At 44.8% G+C, this 19,076-nt stretch overlaps 1 protein-coding gene across 1 annotated transcript in view; it reads right to left on the bottom strand.

Annotated features, from left to right (window-relative positions):
* morf4l1 (mortality factor 4 like 1) overlaps positions 1–13,946 on the bottom strand; it is an 83,816-nt gene extending 69,870 nt beyond the window's left edge. Inside the window, 2 exon segments of the mRNA XM_038812959.1 lie at positions 7,191–7,237; positions 13,763–13,946. Coding sequence (XP_038668887.1) covers positions 7,191–7,237; positions 13,763–13,802 — 87 coding nt within the window. The 5' untranslated portion in view covers positions 13,803–13,946.
* Between the last annotated feature and the right edge of the window lie 5,130 nt (positions 13,947–19,076).

The raw sequence follows: 19,076 nt of genomic DNA, 5'->3' as shown, positions 1-19,076 counted from the left end.
AGAACCCGGAGGAAACCCACGCAGACATGGGGGGACAGTGTAAATTTCACACACACACACACACACAGTCACCCAAGGCCGTAACTGAACCCATGTCCGCGGCGTTGTGAGGCAGCAGTGCTGATCACTTGTGCCACCCTGGGTCCCTGGCGCTGTGATGCAGCAGTGCTAACCACTGTGCCACCCTGTATCAAATGCATTTTGAAAATCCATATACATCAGATCAACAACTTTTTCCTCCTCAAAAAACTCCAGGTAGTTCCTTAAACATGATTTTCCCTTAATGAATCCACTTTGGCTTTCCTTATTTATCTTGTACTTGTCCAAGTGACCTGATTTTGCCCCGAACTATAGTTTCCACTGAAGTCAGGCTGACTGGTCTGTAGTTGCTGGGTTTAACCTCACATTCATTTTTGAACAATGGTGTAGCATTCACAATTCTCCAGTCCTCTCAAACCACCCGTGTCTAAGGAAGACTGGAAGACTATCATCATTACTCTGTAATTTCTACTCATCTCCCTCCGCATCCTTGGATACTTACTTATATACTCACAGAAGACACTGGAATTCCCTTTTATGTCAGCTGCCAGTGTTTTTTCATGCTCCTTCCTTGTTTTTCTAATTAGCCTTTCCACTTCCCCTCTGGTCCTTCTGTATTCAGCCCCAAATTCCCCATTGCATTTTCAACCCAATATCTGTCATAGGGACATTCCTTCCTTTTCATCTTCACCTCTATCTCACTTGTCATGCAAGGTACTCTGGATTTATTATCCCTACCTTTCCCTTTCAAGCAAATATACCATGACATTGCCTGCAATACTTTTTCTTTGAATATGTCCCATTGTTCAGCCACCAATATTTCTGCTAGTAACTGATTCCAACTCATTTGATTCAAATGTATTCTTATCTCATTGAAGTTAACTCAACTCCCCCCAGCCACCCCATCTCCCCCAGACACCCCCGTCGCCCCTATATATATTAGGTCAGCTGTGTTCCAATCTCCGTTCCCATTGTTGTAACAGAACAAGCATTCCTTCACCATAGCCAAGGCACGGTATGCTCTCCATCATCTAGGAATGTCTGAATAACCCCAATGAGATTTAACCTCAATATCTCCTGGCCCAAGGTCTGATATCCCAATATTAGTTACCAAACCTTTCCAATTACATGCCAACTGAGGATAAATAAAACCAAAGTATGGAATGAATTTCTGGGGATAAGCAGTAAACTCCACACACAATACTGTACCCCTAAAACGCAACTCGATATTCATATATTAAACAGAACAGTCAGGTTGTAAACGAATGAATCAAAGCCAGGGCCACTGATTTAGGTTGCATTGAAAAAACAGACTGAATAAAATAGATCGATCCTCAAAACTGTTGGAAAAGATTCCAGAATGCCACTGTATTTGACTGGGCAGTATTAAGAGTTCAGGGCAGCACGGTGGTGCAGTGGTTAGCACTGTTGCCTTATGGCACCAAGGGCCCAGGTTCAATCCCAGCCCAGGGTCACTGTCCGTGTGAGGTTTGCACACTCTCCCAGTATCTGCTTGGGTCTCACCACCACAACCCAAAGATGTGCAGGGTAGATGGATTGGCCACGCTAAATTGCCCCTTTATTGGAAAAGAAAAGGGTACTCTAAAATTAAGAAAAAAACTCAACATTCATAGGATCCCAACAGTGCAGAAGGAGGCCATTCAGCCCATCGAGTCTGCACCGACCCTCCGAAAGAACACTCCACCTATGCCCACTCCACCGCCCCATGACCTAACCCATACATCTTTGGTCACTATCCACCTAACTTGTGTATTTTTGGACTGTGGGAAGAAACCAGAGCACCTGGAGAAAACCCACGCAGACACGGGGAGAACGTGCAAACGCCACAGTCACCCACGGTCAGAATCAAATCCAGGTCCTCGGTGCCGTGAGAGGGCAGTGCCAACCAGTATCCACCCAACATCCAGTACTCTAAAATATCAAAAACCTTCATTCTCACGTTATAAAATGGACTGAACTGGATCAGTCACTGAAAATCAAGGAATTTAATATCATTATTCCCCTAAACAGAACACAAGCACTCATGAAAGGGAACGAGACGGAGAAATCAGTTTCCAATTTTGATTGATGTTTACCTACAATGTTATACAAACCAGGTGACTCCCCAAAATAATTCAGTGCCCGTCTTTGCTGCCTGAGCTCTGGGAGGAACAGCAGGAAAGGGGCGAGCGTCAGCCTTTGCCACCCTCCCAGGGAATTTAAAGTAGATGTCAAAACCTGGATTTCTGGTTAGGTCAGCATCTATTGCCTGTCTAATTGGCCTCGAGACGGTGTTGGTGAGCCACCTTCTTGAACTGCAGCAGTCCAGACAAACTAAGAGTAAGGAGCAGGTGCAGGTCACTTGACCCTTTTGAGATTGCTCCGCCATTCAATAAGATCATGGCTGATCTGATTGTAACTGAAATGTGGCCTTTCCAGCTACCCCCGGTGATGTGGATCCCAGCATCTGCTGCCGTTGTCCTGCTAGGTGGTAACGGTCATGAGTTTGGAAGGTGCTGTTGAAGGAGCCTTGGGTGACATGGTGTAGTGCATCGTGTGGATGGTGCACACTGCTGCCACTTTGCGTCACTGATGGTGGGAGTTAATGTTTGTGGGTGGGATGCCAATCAAACAGCATGCTTTTCCCTGTATGGTTTTGAGCTTCTTGCATGCATGTTGTTGGAGCTGCACTCATCCAGGCAAGTGGAGAGTATCCCATCACACTCCTGACTTGTGCCTTCTGGATGTGGACAGCCTTTGGGGAGTTAGTAGATAAGTTACTCTCCACAGAATTCCCAGCCTCTGACCTGCTCTTGAAGCCACAGTATTTACATGGCTGGTGCAGCTCAGTTTCTGGTCCAAAGTAATCCCAGAATGTTGATAGCAAGGGATTCAGTGATGGTAATGCCATAGAATGTAAAGAGGAGATGGCTGGATTCTCTTGTGGGTCATTGCCTGGCACTTGTACAGCACAATACTTATCACTTATCAGCCCAAGCCTGAATGTTGTCTAGGTCTTGCTGCATATGAGCACAGACAGCTTTAGCATCGGAGTCATAAATGGTGAACAATGTGCAATCATCGTCAAAGATCCCCACTGCTGACCTTGATGAACAGGAGGTCACTGATGAAGCAGCTGAAGACGGATGGGTCAAGGACACAATCTTAAGGAACTTCGACAGTGAAGTCCTGGGACTGATATGATTGACCTCCAACAGTCAAAACCATTTTGCTTTGACCCCAACCGGTGAAGAGATTTCCCTCTAATTCCCATTGACTCCAGCTTTGCAAAGGCTCCTTGATGACACATTCGGTCAAATGCTGCCATGATGTCAAGGGAAATTACTCTCAACGGAGTTGAACTGCCTATCGATGGGCTCCTACTGGAAAGTAAATCGGCTGGGACATCAACGAAGCTATCGAGTTTTTAAAAAGGGAGCTTTAGACGGATAAGAATCCCTACTTCAATTACACATTTCCAAATGGAGGCCAATCATTGTTTTAAAATGTACACTGCATTTACCTCATTTCGTTCCCTGATAATTCCTTTGGAAATTCAACCTTAATTTGTAAACAAAAGTGGCCAATTTAATGCAGATCAGAATTTCTCATTAGTACTCAAAGCCTTTTCCCTTTTTATCTCACGCTGATTTTTTTTGCAACTGAAACTTGAAGGAGTTGATTGAATACACTGCGCCTACTCCACAACATGAGCAATTGGAGAAAATATGGCACTTAACCAAACCCACCAACGTGAAGTGCCCAGGCAATGCTTCAAACAGCTATATTAACAGGGCATGCTTGGAACAAATCACCTTAGATTCACAACATTTCAAAAAGAATCCCAGTCTGTGCAAAATGATCTGATCTCAGTTGGTAAGACGGTAAAGATATCACATGCCCTCTTAGCCTTATGAGAGGCAGGTGGGGAGAGGCCATTCCTATCCTTTTTTTTAAACAAGGAATATCCACTATGCGTCTGAAAGTAAAGTTAGTGAGTACCTTAAATAGAAGAATGAAAAGTAGCCATTCTATGAAGACAGAAAATGATCGTGGCCTTTTGGGTGTCCTCCCAGATGGATTACCACCCACCATACTGCCACCGCCCAATCCCACCCCAACGTAAAAGCACATCCAAGCCCTGTCCACCCAGATAGCCAAATTCTACGTTTCTGGTTTACAGGCTAAATTTTGTTGGCAGCACAAGAGATGAAAGAACCGTCCCTGCTTGAAAATGTAAATAGTTTAAGGAGGACAGGAAAAACAACACGGTTCATGACAGAAACGATCAAGGAGAAATTTAACAACAGGAATTTAAAATTATGAAGTTATGATAAACAACAACCTTGCATTCACATAGAGCCTTGAAGTAAGTGTTGGCAAGCTGTTCAAACACAGTGGCAGAACCAAGTCCAATCCTGCCAATGAACACACGCACTTGCTAATTAGAAGTTACTGGAAATGATGAGAAACAGGAACCCTTGTAATTAAAACAGAAAATAGCGGAGCACATATATTACATTTCTTAGCATTTGGGAGAAGAGCGAGCAGACTCTTTGTTAGATTAGTAAAGGAAAAGCACTTTACCCAGTAGTGACCAACACAAAATGGGGAGAACAATTTCCTGCACTTTCATCATTGCTGAGTGAACATGATCATTCATGCTCTGGGAAGCAGTTGATGCTAGCAAGAATACTTTGATTGCACATCACCAAACAAAATAGATCCTTCAGTGAAGAAAATTTGAGATTTGTCAAGCAAGTGTGTTTAGGACTGTGGAACCAAACCAAATAAATGGAGATACGATACAGACTAGCCAAACAAACACAAGCAGTTGTTCTGATGTTTAAAACTCTATAGTGTGTTGACTGGATTCAGGTGCACACAGGGTAGGAATAACAGGTTCCTTTTGAGAATGGCATTGATGAATCAGTTTCATCGCTATGATAATTTGGCCACAATTTATTGTCATTTTGGGGGTTTTTTCTGCCATTCGGAGGAGTTTTACAGAATGATAAGCTGCAGCATATTCTCCCCATGTCTGCGTGGGTCTCACCCCACAACCCAAAGATGTGCAGGGTAAGTGAATTGACCACATTAAATTACCCCTTAAGTGGGAAAAAAAAGAATTGGGCACCAAATTTATTTTCAATTTTTTTTTTTTAAAGAATGATACGATGCCGAACAAGGCTGTGTCTGCCATGCCAGTCAGCTCTTCGAAACAGCTATCCACTTAATCCCACTCCCCTTCTCTTTATCCATCACCTTGTAATGCATCTTCTTTTTCAAGTATTTATCCAATTCCTCTTTTGAAAGTTACTGTTGAATCTGTTTTCACTGCCCTTTTCAAGCAGGTAATAAAAACCCGATAATTCTTCTCTAGTGATTTTTAAAGCCTATTTCTTTTCAAATGCCAACAAGTCTGCTCTCGATATCAGACGTGCAGCTTATGTTCATAGATACCCGATTTCCTTTCAAATCACCATCTTTGCAGTATCTGATGATTCTCTTATTAAGGTTGGTTCGCCGTCTTAATCTATTCTTTTGTGTCAATTCCGTTCTCAACCGATTGAAAACATGGTTAAGGTCCTGCAATGTGATAATTCCAATGCACATCAATATATTTTGAAGTCCATGACTTCAGCATTCACCCCAAGCCCCCTTCCAGTATAACTGAAGCAAATTATATTCTCCATAACCTTCATTATACACAACTCCCCTCCCCCTCCTCCTCCCCCCCACCTCCTCCCACCCCCCCATCTCCTCCTCCTCCCACCCCCCCACCTCCTCCTCCTCCCACCCCCCCACCTCCTCCTCCTCCCACCCCCCCACCTCCTCCTCCCACCCCCCCCACCTCCTCCTCCTCCCACCCCCCCCACCTCCTCCCACCCCCCCACCTCCTCCTCCTCCCACCCCCCCCACCTCCTCCTCCTCCCCCCCCCCACCTCCCACCCCCCCCCCCCACCCCCCCCCACCTCCCACCCCCCCCCCCCCACCTCCCACCCCCCCCCCCTCCCACCCCCCCCCCCCCCCCACCTCCCACCCCCCCCCCCACCCTCCCACCCCCCCCCCCCCCCCACCCCCCCCCCCCCCCAACCACCACCACCCACCTCCATATTTATGTAGTCTTGTATTGCCTGCAAATCAGTAACTGTCATCTGTATGTTCTATGCATCTCTAACCTTTGGTGAAGGTTTCCTTCACCTACTGTGATTCTTGGCCTCATTATCAGCTCTTACATCAAATGAAACTTCCTTTATAGCCGAAACTGACATCATGGAGCCGAGTTTCCTTTATTATGCCAAATACAAAATTTCTGATTAAATTGTTAACTCTATAAAGGCCAAATCTATCCAACTTACTGCTTCTATATTTGAACAGCCTCTTTTAGCAACTAACAATTCGGCACAGGATACAAGAACAAAACTGGTCTGATCAGCAGTATTCTCCCCTCTCACCACCCCAACAAACGGCAACCGGTCTCACCTTTCTCTCTTTTTATTCGGTTGTAGTTCAGAAGAGTTGTGTGACAATCCTGCCATTCCTCCTAAACTGCAAATACATTGTCCTCCTTACTCATTTGGAAGCAAGACTAGTATGCAGTCTCCAACTCTAACCTACTCTTTTCCAGGATGTGAATATGTGGACTCCTTATGCCCCTCTGCCCTCATGCAACCCAAGCTTCAAATCATGAATTTACCTCTGCCTTCTTTTACTGTTCTTCAATCTTGGGAGTCTTCTCAGTAACTAAGAAACCCTTACTTGGGTATCTCAAGAAAAACAGCTCCTTAGCCAGTACAAAGATAGAAAAAGTTGCATATGCTGCCTTACAAATAAAGCAGAAATGGTCAACAAACCACTTTCAATTCTGATTAATCCATAATTGAAACATCCCACCCCTCGATACAAGCCAATTAATCTGTCATCTATGTCCAACAATTTCCTGTTATCACTTTCTCTCTAAAGACCATATTTAACAGGAGACGGATTTCAGATTGGTTTGCAGAGATATTGCTGCTTTATTGAAAAGAAAGATGATATTTTCCTGATGAACAAACATACCAGCCGTAACTTAGTAATAGAAACCAAATAAAGATGCATTTCGCCAAACAGAAAACCTCTTGAAAGAAGAGTGCTTCTGGAGCACATACCTTTGCCTCATAAAGCAATGGCCCGTGGAAACACAAGACACGTTCACCTGGTAAAAAAAAGGGAACAAAAGTGATTAATTCCATAAAGGTTGACATTTAATCTTTAGTACAATTGCATTGAAATGATCAAAATGACTAACACCGCCATCCACATTTTTCCAGGAAATAACTTTTATATTCCAGTTTATTTAACTCAGAAATTATAACAAGTTGTTTAATTTCAATATATATCAGGCACACAACTTCGCTGGTGTTTTGTTAAGATTGCTGAATTGAAATGACCAGAAGACGCAACTATTTTCCTAGCAAATACAACTTTGAATCAACAGGAATTGAGCATATTTTACTGAAACACTCCACCATCTTGCTTTCTGGAGGTCAGTCACATCATATTCCCACTGCAAGCACTGGCAACAATGGTCTGGAGAGTATCTGCATATTTCAGCAATTCAATGCCTGTCTGTGCTAACTGTGCTGTTCAGCATTTGTATCTGGCCTCACTAATGCTCCACGTCCAGTGGCATGGGTTTGGAAGAGCTGGGAGTGAATCAAACAGCAGAGGGGGTGGCTGGGGTGAATATTCATATCTTATATTATGCTAAGAAACAGTCATTCAGCCCATCGAGCCTGCTCCATCATTCCAAAGATCCTAATCGGACTGTGGCCTTAACTACTCTTTTCTGTCTTCTCCCATAATCCTCAACTCTCATCTCGGTCTTAAATGAGACACCTCATTATTTTGAAACTGTGCCCCCCCCCCCCCCCCCCCCAGTTCCTAGATCCCCTAGAAGAGGAAACATCTTCTCGGCAGCTACCCTGTCCAAGCCCCCTCGGGATCTGTTTCAATAAGATCACCTCTCATTCTTCTAAAATCCAACACGCGCAAGCCAAACCTGCTCAGCCTTTCCTCACAAGACAACCTTTTCATGTAATAAATTCCCTCATTCCAGGAATCAGATTAGGGACCTTCTGTAAATGACTTCCAACGCAAGACCAATACGGCAGCCGTACCAAAGTTAGACTGTGGTGGGGATGAGAGGGCAGCATTACATTACTTAAAATGGCAAACATTAGACCTCGAACCAGCAGAATGTTTGAATCACTTTATAAATTTGAGAAGGGGGTTGAATTGAAAGAAGATAGATTGTATAGCATCTTATACAACCTCAGGACATGTCAAAACGCTCAATAGAAAATACCCAATGCTGTCATAAGTGTAACGTCGGAGACACAGTATCCAATTTGTGTGGATCAAGGGCCCACAAACATCTTCGATAAAGAAATCAGATCTGATTTATTTAAGTGATGTTTGTTCGGCAATAAATATTGACCAGGACTTTATATACTGCATAGCCCAAGTAGCTGCAGTTACATACTGATTCAGAGGTTCGAAATGTCGAACCAGTGGCCACTCCTCATGCAGCTGCCGCTGACATGTCCCTAAATGCAGAAAATGCCTAATGTTAATGAGCCAGTCAGCCAGAAAACACGGCGGGCTGGTGGGGAGGGTGAACCAAAGATGCAGGGGAGGATGTTTTTTTAATTAAAGGGGTCGGGGAGGGTGAGGGGGATTAATTTGATTCAGTGCATCATTAAATGTTTCAGTTCAGAATTAAATCCGAATAAGAATAATTACCTGGCCCTTATTGTTAGAAAAACAAAAGTATTTTTTAAGGGATTTATATTTGTATTGGTAAACATAAGCAAGGCATAGTTTGAAGTGGGTTTAATTTAATGGTTCTGTGGAAAGAAGGGTAAAACCTATAGCTAGATTGATGCTGGACAAAGGGGTGTGTGTGTGTGTGTGTGTTGATTCAGTTACAACTGTTTCTATTGTGCCACGCATGAAGAGCAAATAAACTGGAAGTATGGGGCCGTTGCTTAGCAACTGGGGCCTTGTAAGGTAGAAATGCTTTTAAGTTTTAGCTGGATACATTGCGACTGAAGAAAGACATCTAGGAGTGAGTATCTCTCAATTTTGCAAGACTGAGGCAAGACTACAAAGTGGCAGGCATCGCAAAGAACCAGTAACTGTCCAGACAAGCAAGGAAGTAGGGCAGAACGATCGTCTTAAGACAACTGAAGTTAAGAGAACAGAGGCCAAGATATTGCTCAGAATAATTGAAGGAAGAGTAAACATCTTACTGTGCAGAAATTAGAATCATAGGATGGTTAGAACAAAGGAGGCCAAGCAGCCTGTCAAGTCTGTGCCACCTCTTTGCAAGACAACTCGGCCAGATGCTATAGGAAAGATAAAACAGGAGGTAAGAGAGGAGGGGGAGTTGGGTTTCTGATTAGGGAAGAGTATCACAGCAGTACTGAGAGATGATATATCCGAGGGTTCGCCCACTGAGTCTACATGGTTAGAACTGAAAAATAAGGGAGAGATCACTTTGATAGGATTGTACTATAGGCCTCCAATAGTCAACGGGGAATTGAGGAGCAATTATGCAAGGAGATTACAGATAGCTGCAAGAAAAATAGGATGGTAACAATTGGGGACTTTAACTTTCCCAACATTGACTGGGACATAGAACATAGAACAGTACAGCACAGAACAGGCCCTTCGGCCCTCAATGTTGTGCCGAGCCATGATCACCCCACTCAAACCCACGTTTCCACCCGATACCCGTAACCCAACAACCCCCCTCTTAACCTTACTTTTATTAGGACACTACGGGCAATTTAGCATGGCCAATCCACCTAACCCGCACATCTTTGGACTGTGGGAGGAAACCGGAGCACCCGGAGGAAACCCACGCACACAGGGGGAGGACGTGCAGACTCCACACAGACAGTGACCCAGCCAGGAATCGAACCTGGGACCCTGGAGCTGTGAAGCATTTATGCTAACCACCATGCTACTCTGCCATAGCAGCCATAGCATTAGGGGACTTGGTGGAGAGAAATGTGTTGAGTGCATTCAAGAGGGATTTCTCATTCAGTATGTGGATGGCCCAACTGGAGAGTGGGCAAAACATGACCTCCTCTTGGGAAATAAGGATGGGCAGGTGACAGAAGTGTTAGTGAGGGATCACTTTGGGACCAGTGACCATAATTCCATTAGTTTTAAGATAGCTTTGGAGAATGATAGGTTAGGGTCAGGCCCAAAAGTTAAAATTCGGAATTGGGGCAAAGCCGATTTTGATGGTAATAAACAGAACTTTTAAAAGCTGATGGGGGAGTCTGTTGGCAGGCACAGGGACGGCTGGTAAGTGGGAGGCTTTCAAAAGTGTGTTAACCAGGATTCAGGGTAAGCACATTCCTTTCACAGTGAAGGGCAAGACTGGTAGAAGTAGGAAACCCTGGATGACTCAGGATATTGAGGCCTTGGTCAAAAAGGAGGCATATGACATGCATTGGCAGCTGGGATCAAGTGGATCCCTTGAAGAGGATAGAGGTTGTCAGAGTAGAGTTAAGAGAGAAATCAGGAAGGCAAAAAGGGGACATGAGATTGCTTTGGCAGATACGGCAAAGGAGAATCCAAAGAGCATCTACAAATACATAAAGGGCAAAAAGTAACTAGGGAGGGAGTAGGGCCTCTTAAGGATCTACACGATCATCTATGTGCAGATCCACAAGTTTTGGGTGAGATCCTAAATGAATATTTATCATCGGTATTTACTGTTGAGAAAGGGATGGATGTTAGGGAACTTGGGGAAACAAATAGCGATGTCTTGAGGAGTGTACATATTACAGAGAAGGCTTAAAGCACATCATAGAACAGTACAGCACAGAACAGGCCCTTCGGCCCTCAATGTTGTGCCGAACAATGATCACCCTACTTAAACCCATGTAACCCGTATGCCCATAACCCAACAATGTAGATAAATTCCCATAACCTGATGAAATGCATCCCAGGAAGTTATGGGAGGCTAGGGAGGTAATTGCGGGTCCCCAGACAGAGATATTTGAATCAACAGCCACAGGTGAGGTGTCTGAAGTTTAGAGGTAGAAAATGTTGAGCCTCTGTTTAAGATGGGCAGCAGGGGAAAGCCTGGGAACTACAGACTGGTGAACCTAACATCTGTGGTAGGCAAGTTGTTAGAAGGTATTCTGAGAGACAGGAATATTCTATACAGCTCTGGTCACCCTATTATAGAAAGGTTATGATTGAACTAGAAAGAGTGCAGAAAAGATTTACAAAGATGCTACCGGGACTTGATGGTCTGAGCTATGAGGAGAGGCTAGATAGACTGGGACTTTTTTCCCTGGAGCGTAGGAGGCTTAGGGGTGATCTTATAGAGGTCTATAGAATAATGAGGGGCATAGATAAAGTCAACATCTTTTCCCAAAGATAGAGGAGTCTAAAACTAGAGGGCATAGGCTTAAGGTAAGGGGAGAGAGATACAAAAGGGTCCAGAGGTGTATTTTTTTCACATAGAGGGTGGTGAGTACCTGGAATGAGCTTCCAGAGGCTGTAGTAGAGGCGAGAACAATTTTGGCTTTTGAAAAGCATTTAGACAGTTATATGGTAAGATGGGTACAGATGGATATGGGCCAAATGCAGGCAATTGGGACTAGCTTAATGGATGGCATGGACAAGTTAGGCCAAAGGGCCTGTTTCCATGCTGTACACCTCTATGACTCCATCTATTCTGTCCAGATTCCAAAAATTTGAACACCTCTATGAAATCTCCTCTTCTGCAAGGAGGACACCCCCAGAGTTTCTCCAGTCTATCTGTGAAGCTAAAATCCATCACCCCGAGACCCATTCTCCCAAGTCATTTCTGCAGTCTCTAATGCCTTCACATCCTTCCTAAAGCGTGGTGCCCAGAGCTAGACATACAACAGAAACCATTTTACAAAAGACCCACCATAACATAACCTTGTTTTTGTATTCTACGTCTTTATTCATAAAGCGCAGTAAGCCATGTGCCTTTTTAAACACTTTCTCAACCAGCTCTGTCAATTTCTTTTTTGCAATCGTTTTAACTACCATGTTTCACCAAATAGCTCAACAGTTCCCCTCATTAAAAATTCCTGTGCATGCATTTATAATGGTAACTTCCTATGTAAACTTGTCACACCGCAATTATGCTGTCCTGTCAGCGGTGATATTTCAATACTCCAGTTTACAACTGTCTCATCCGCAATCTGTATTGTACAGAAACTCTCCATGATCCAAAAAGCTGCACATTTAACTATAAAAATATAAAATCAAAGAATTGTCTTTCAGATTTGACAAAAGATCATTGACCTGAAGCATCAACCCTACCTCTCTCCACAGATGCTAAGTGATTCCAGCATATTCTGTTACATTAAAAGACAGCAAGCCCATCAGCACCTGAAAAAAAAGAAAATACAGGCGGTTTCAGATGTAGACTGTTTGTCAGAAGAGTTCTGACAAAGGGTCTACACCTGAAATATTAAGCTATCTTTGCAGCTGCTAATGGACTTGCTGTGTACTTCCAACATTTTATTTATTCCACATTATAGTTAAGTATTTGCCAATGCAGGTACACAGCCAGTATAAAGCAGCAACACAATCCTGACCTAAACATGGCCTGAACATCACCTCCCATTTGGCAATCATGTAACACATCAGAAAAATGTAATTTGAAGTTTCCCTGTGTATGCTCAATTTACTTACACTTTCAGCAAAACTATTATGCGAACTGAGGTAGGGCATTTTCAATAAATACCAACAATCCTAGAATTCCAGCTTTCCCAACCAGCAGGAACCCAGCATTTGAAAAGGTGGAAACATTGCACGGTTTTAGCTAATCAAGCCACATAGCTTAATCGGGCTGATTTATTGTAACCTCATAGAATTTACAGTGCAGGAGGCCATTCGGCCCATCAAGTCTGCACCAGCCCTTGGAACGAACATCCCACACCTCCACCCCATCCCCGCAACCCCACCCAACCCTTTTGGACTCCAAGGGCAATTTATCATGCCCAGTCCGCCTAATGTGCACATCTTTGGACCATGGGAGGAAACCGGAGCACCCAGAGGAAACCCATGCACACACGGGGAGAACGTGCAGACTCCTCACAGACAGTGACCCAAGCCGTGAATCGAACCTGGGACCCTGGAGTTGTGAAGCAACAGCACTAACCACTGTGCTGCCAAGCCACCCAAAACTATAACCTGCTAAATTATACACCTGGGAATGGAGCAGCGCCAACTTTAAGGGTATTTAACAGGCCTGGAAGACGCACTACAATGCTCCATTGCAGGCAGCCAAGCGGAATGCAACGTTTTTGGTCATGGTTGCAAATCAAACCCCAGCCCATCTGCCATCTGTGGGAGAGGGGGGGGGGGGGGGGGGGGGGGATCTCAAACCTGAATTTAAGAGAAAACACAGAGCAGCTTTAACAAGAATCTTCTGTTACATGGTTTTTTAAAAAGCGCACACACAATTGGGCGGGAGTAATATTCTGCATTATTTGTTATGGCAGAATGAGCAGTAGTAAGGAAGGGCTGCAATGTGCTTACATACAAGGAGTCTAGGCAAATGTCCATTCAGGCGCCCCTGCCCTGGCTGCGCATGCGCACTCGGGCGGGCGGCCTGGCCGGGCCGGCGCCATTGTCCCGCTCGTCCGCCGCGCCGCCCCGCGGGCCTCACCTTCCTGAAACTTGGGTCTCGGGTCCGGTTTCGGAGCCATCAAGTCAAACCGTCTCTTCGCGCTAAATCCGATTGCCTGTCCACCGCCTCTCTCTCCGAACCATAATCGCGGCCCGGGTCCGCTGCCGCACCGCCGCCGAGCCGCACGACGACCCCGCCCCCCCGGGTGAAGGCTCCTCGGAGTGACGCGGCACCCAACGGAATGACGTCACGTGGCGCCGTGCATGCGTCCCTTCCGGATGCACGCCGGGAACTGTAGTTCTTCCCCCCCCAGTAGAGTGCTGCCACAACTTCCAATAGAGGCACACCACAACTTATGTTTCTTTTTAATGTATTTTATTACAAGCATGTATCAAAACTGGTTACAACAAATAAACACCCCGGGAAACGTACATACTTCCCAGCAATTAACTATAGAGTCTGTCCAGATATTTTCACCCTTTTTCACACCCCACCCCACTCCCCCGGGACGAACAGTTCCTCAAGCACGGTCACAACCATCCCCCACCTTTCCTCAAACCCCCCTGAAGAGCCCCTTAACTCATACTTTATCTTCTCCAACTGCAGGAAGGTGTATAGGTCACCCAACCAAGCCACTACCCCCAGTGGCGATGTCGACTGTCACTCCAGCAAAATTCGCCGCTGTGCGAATCAGAGAGGCAAAGGCCACAACATCCGCCTTCGTCCTCTCCATGACCTCTGCCTTCTCTGAAACCCCAAATATCGCCACCAAAGGGTCCGTGTCCACTTCCTCCTCCACTATCCTGGCTAACACCGCGAACACTCCACCCAAAATTGTCCCAATTTTTTGCAACCCCAAAACATGCGCGAGTGATTCACTGGCCCTCGCCCATACCTCTCACACTCATCTGCTACCCCCTGAAAAAACGCACTCATTCTCGCCCGAGTCATATGCACCCTGTGCACTACCTTAAACTGTATAAGACTCATCCTTGCACAGGAGGATGTCCCGCTTACTCTACGCAGTGCCTCACTCCATACTCCCCAATTGATGTAACCTCCCAACTCCCCTTCCCATTTCTCCTTGATCTTCACCACTCGCTCGCCTCCCTGCTCCCCCAGTCACTTGTATATATCCCCAATTCTTCCCTCCCCTTCCACATCCGGAAGCAGCAGTTGCTCCAGCAGGGTGTATCCTGGCAACCTAGGGAACACCATCCAGACCTTTCGCGCAAAGTCCCTATCCTGCAGATACCTGAACTCACTCCCCCTCAGCAGCTCCACCCTCTTCCTTAGGTCCTCCAGACGAGCAAACCCTTCCTCCAAATACAGATCCCTTACGTTGGCCAGCCCCACTTCACTCCACCTCCTGTATATCCACCTCCCAGGCTCAAACCCATGATTCTCACACAGCGGCATTAACACCGACATCCCTTCCACCCTAAAATACCCCCTCAACTGATTCCATATCTTCACCGTGCATTGCCCACCGGGCTCCCTGAATACCTACTCGGAGCAATTGGCAATGCTGCCGTCACCATAGCCCTCACACTGGACCCCTTACAAGATTCCTCCTCCATCCTAACCCACTCTACCCCTTATTCCCATCATCGCTGTAACAACTTATGTTTCTGGAGAGAGTGGGTCTCACCCCCACAAGCCAAAGATGAGCAGGGTAGGTGGATTGGCCACACTAAATTGCCCCTTAATTGGGAAAAAAAAATGAAATGGGTACTCTGATTTTTTTTTTAAATTTCTGCAGAGAGTCTGTGTGACCCTTCAGAGCTGAAGAGCCAATGACATGTGTTGCATTTTGTACTGTTTAAGAGGGGATGGAGCAAAACAGAAGGTCAGGTTAGATGGGAGCTGGGAGAGATTTGAGAAATCTGGAGGCCATTCAGCACATTGTGTGCATACTAGCTCCTTGGTAGAAGTATCCAATTAAACCCATTCTGTTCCTCTTCCCCATAGTTCTACTATTTATCTATTTATCCCATTTTCTTTTAAATCTGCTTCCATATCTTTTCATTTAATTGCATTCAAAATTACTGCAACTGTGTTGCCTACTGTTGCCACTGATTCTTTTGCCAATCACCTTAAATTTGAATCTTCCGGTTACCAACCTTTCTGTCACTGGAAACAGATTTCTGTATTTTCTCTATCAAAATCGTCAAGATTTTGAACTTCTCTATGAAATGTTCCCTTACTCTTCTCTGCTCGGAGGAGCTTTTCCATTAAGAGAATTTCTGGGATAGGTCATGAGTGAAAGGATTTATGTTTCCCTTCTGCTGAGATAGTGTAGATATGGGCACACCTGGTGACGAGAGCATCAGAGCTGGCTCCAGTGCCTTACATAGGGAAATAATGTGCAAACTGTCAGACCTCAGCCATGAAGAATGGTTGTTTACATATGAATACTTGAAAAAGGCAAACAGGAAAAATGCATCTAGCCTATGATCCCATTCAAATTGTGCTATGGGAGATGTTACATCCACTTGAACGATCCCTGGTTAATCTCTTAAATGAAAAACAGTACCTGTGAAAATACAGCACGTTTCAAGTTTGTAACGAAGTGCCAAAGACTAGATTCACAAGCTGCCGATCCTGGGTACAGCACGAGTTCACAGTTTTCTAACTTTGAGGTGAGAATGAAATTCAGCCATAGCTGCCAACCAGAACTATTTCAGTTGTATTATAGTGTTTACATTGCATTAAATGGTATCAGTAGTTATGTTGACTGCCGGCACCATTCATTCATAATATCAACCATTTATGCTGCATTTAATCAACTTTATCTTAATCTAAGATAATGCTTAATGTTGACATTGATAGAGAAAACAATCCATTTCTCAGAGAAAGCATTTCTCATCTTGCTCAGATCACAGATCACAAGATAATTGATGCCCGTTGCCTGAGAGAATGGTCAAAGCAGATTTAGCAGCTATTTTAAGAAAGGAATTGGATAAATACTAAGGGTAAAAGACTGGAGTCTCTGGGAAAGAATAAGGAAGTAGGGCTAATTGGATCGATCTTTCAACAAGGCAGGACAGGCAGATTAGGCCAGATGGCCTCCTGTGTTGTGTGAATCTATGATAGTTATGATAGTTAAGGATAAGGTCAGCTCATGTTACTCTATCCATCCACCCAGAAAGTCCTAAAGTTCTCTCATGATTTTCTCTTTAAGGATTCCAGGGTTATCGCTATCATCGCCAGGGGCTGGTTTTGCACAATGGGCTAAACAGCTGGCTTGTAATGTGGAATAATGCCAGCAGCGCGGGTTCAATTCCCGTACCGGCCTCCCCGAACAGGCGCCGGAATGTGGCGACGAGGGGCTTTTCACAGTAACTTTATTGAAGCCTACTTGTGACAATAAGCAATTATTATTATTACCGTATCTATTCCATATGTTGGGAACATGGGAATAGGCCATTCAGCCTCTCGAGCCTGTTCTGCCATATGTTCCTGCCAGAGAGCATAGTTTAATATTGGTACTATCGGTTGCTGCTACAATCTCAGATTGTGAAAACATGCCTCTTCATTTCCCAGGGAAAACCCAGCAGTTTTAAACTCACCCTCCATCCCACCCCATCCCCCCTACATTAACCCACAAAACCTCTCTATGACGTAGTGCCATTACTCTGCCTTTACCCTGTACCCCTGCACTTTGTTTCCATTTAAGTAATCATCTAATGTCCTCTTGAATGCCTCAGTTGAACCTGCCTCCACCACACTTCCAGGCAGCGCATTCCGGACCCCAACCACTCAAAGTGGGAAAAAGGTTATTTGCTTCTTTTGTAAATCATTTTTGATCTATGCCCCTCTATCCTCAATCATTTTACAAGTGTGACCAGTTTGTCCCTATCTACTCTGTCCAGCCCCCTCATGATTTTAACATCTCTATCACATCTCCTTCGTATCTCCAGGAGATACGTTTCAACCTCTCCAATCTATCCTTCCTATCTGAAATTTCTCATCCCTGGAATCAATTTTGTAAACGTCTTCCGCAGTCTCTTCAAAGTGTTACATCCTTCCTACAGTGTGGGGGCCAGTACTCCAACTGAGGTCTAATTAGTGTCCTGTACAATTTCAGATTAACATATAAACATAGAAAATAGGAGCAAGAGGAGGCCATTCAGCCCTTCGAGGCTGCTGCACCATTCGTTATGATCATAGCTGATCATCTAACTCAATAGATTAACCCTGCTATCCACCCCCCCCCCATATCTTTTGATCCCCTTTGCCCCAAGTGTTATATCTAACTGCTTTTTGAAAACATACAATGTATTGGCCTCAACTACTTCCTGTAATAACGAATTACACAGGCAGAAATTTCTCCTCATCTCTGTCCTAAATGGTCTATCCCGTATCCTCAGACTGTGACCCCTGGTTCTGGACACATCCACCATCGGGAACATCCTTCCTGTATCAACCCTGTCTAGTCCTGTTAGAATGTTATAGGTGTCTAAGAGATTCCCCCCTCATTCTTCTGAACTCCAGCAAATACAATCCTAACCGATTTAATCTCTCCTCGTACGTCAATCCCATGATCCCAGGAACCTTCGCTGCTCTCCCTCGAAAGCAAGGAGACCAAAACTGCACACAATATTCCAAATATGGCCTCACCATGGACCTGTATAATTGCAGCAAGACATCCCTGTACCTGTACTTGAATCCTCTCGCTATGAAGGCCGACATTCCATTTGCCTTCTTTACCGCCTGCTGCACCCGCATTCTTACCTTTAGTGACTGGTGTACGAAGACACCCAGGTCTCATTGCACAATCCCCTCTCCTAACTTACATTCATTCAGATAATAGGCTGCCTTCTCATTTTTGCTACCAAAGTGAATAACCTCATATTTCTCAAAGTTATAATGCTTCGGCCATTCATATGCCCACTCACTCAACTTGTCCAAACACACTGAAAGATCCCTGCATCCTCCTCACAACTCATCCTCCCACCCAACTTGGTGTCATCTGCAAATTTAGAGATATTACATTTTGTTCTTTCATCTAAAACATTTATATATATATATATATAATATAATATATATATAATATATATATCGTGCCCTAGCACGATCCCTGCGGTACCCCACTAGTCACTGCCTTCCAATTTGAAAAAGACCTATTAATTCCTACTCTTTGTTTCTTGCTTTATAAATTTAGAGTAGCCAATTTTTTTTTTGCCAATTAAGGGGCAATTTCACGTGGCCAATCCACCTGACCTGCACATCTTTGGGTTGTGGGGGTTAAACCGATGCAGACACGGGGAGAATGTGCAAACTCCACACGGAGTGTGACCAGGATCGTACCTGGGTCCTCAGAGCCGGAGGCAGCAGTGCTAACCACTGT

Source organism: Scyliorhinus canicula, chromosome 12 (genome assembly GCF_902713615.1).
Source record: "Scyliorhinus canicula chromosome 12, sScyCan1.1, whole genome shotgun sequence".
Classification (NCBI taxonomy): domain Eukaryota; kingdom Metazoa; phylum Chordata; class Chondrichthyes; order Carcharhiniformes; family Scyliorhinidae; genus Scyliorhinus; species Scyliorhinus canicula.
This window is presented reverse-complemented; position numbering and strand designations above follow the sequence as displayed.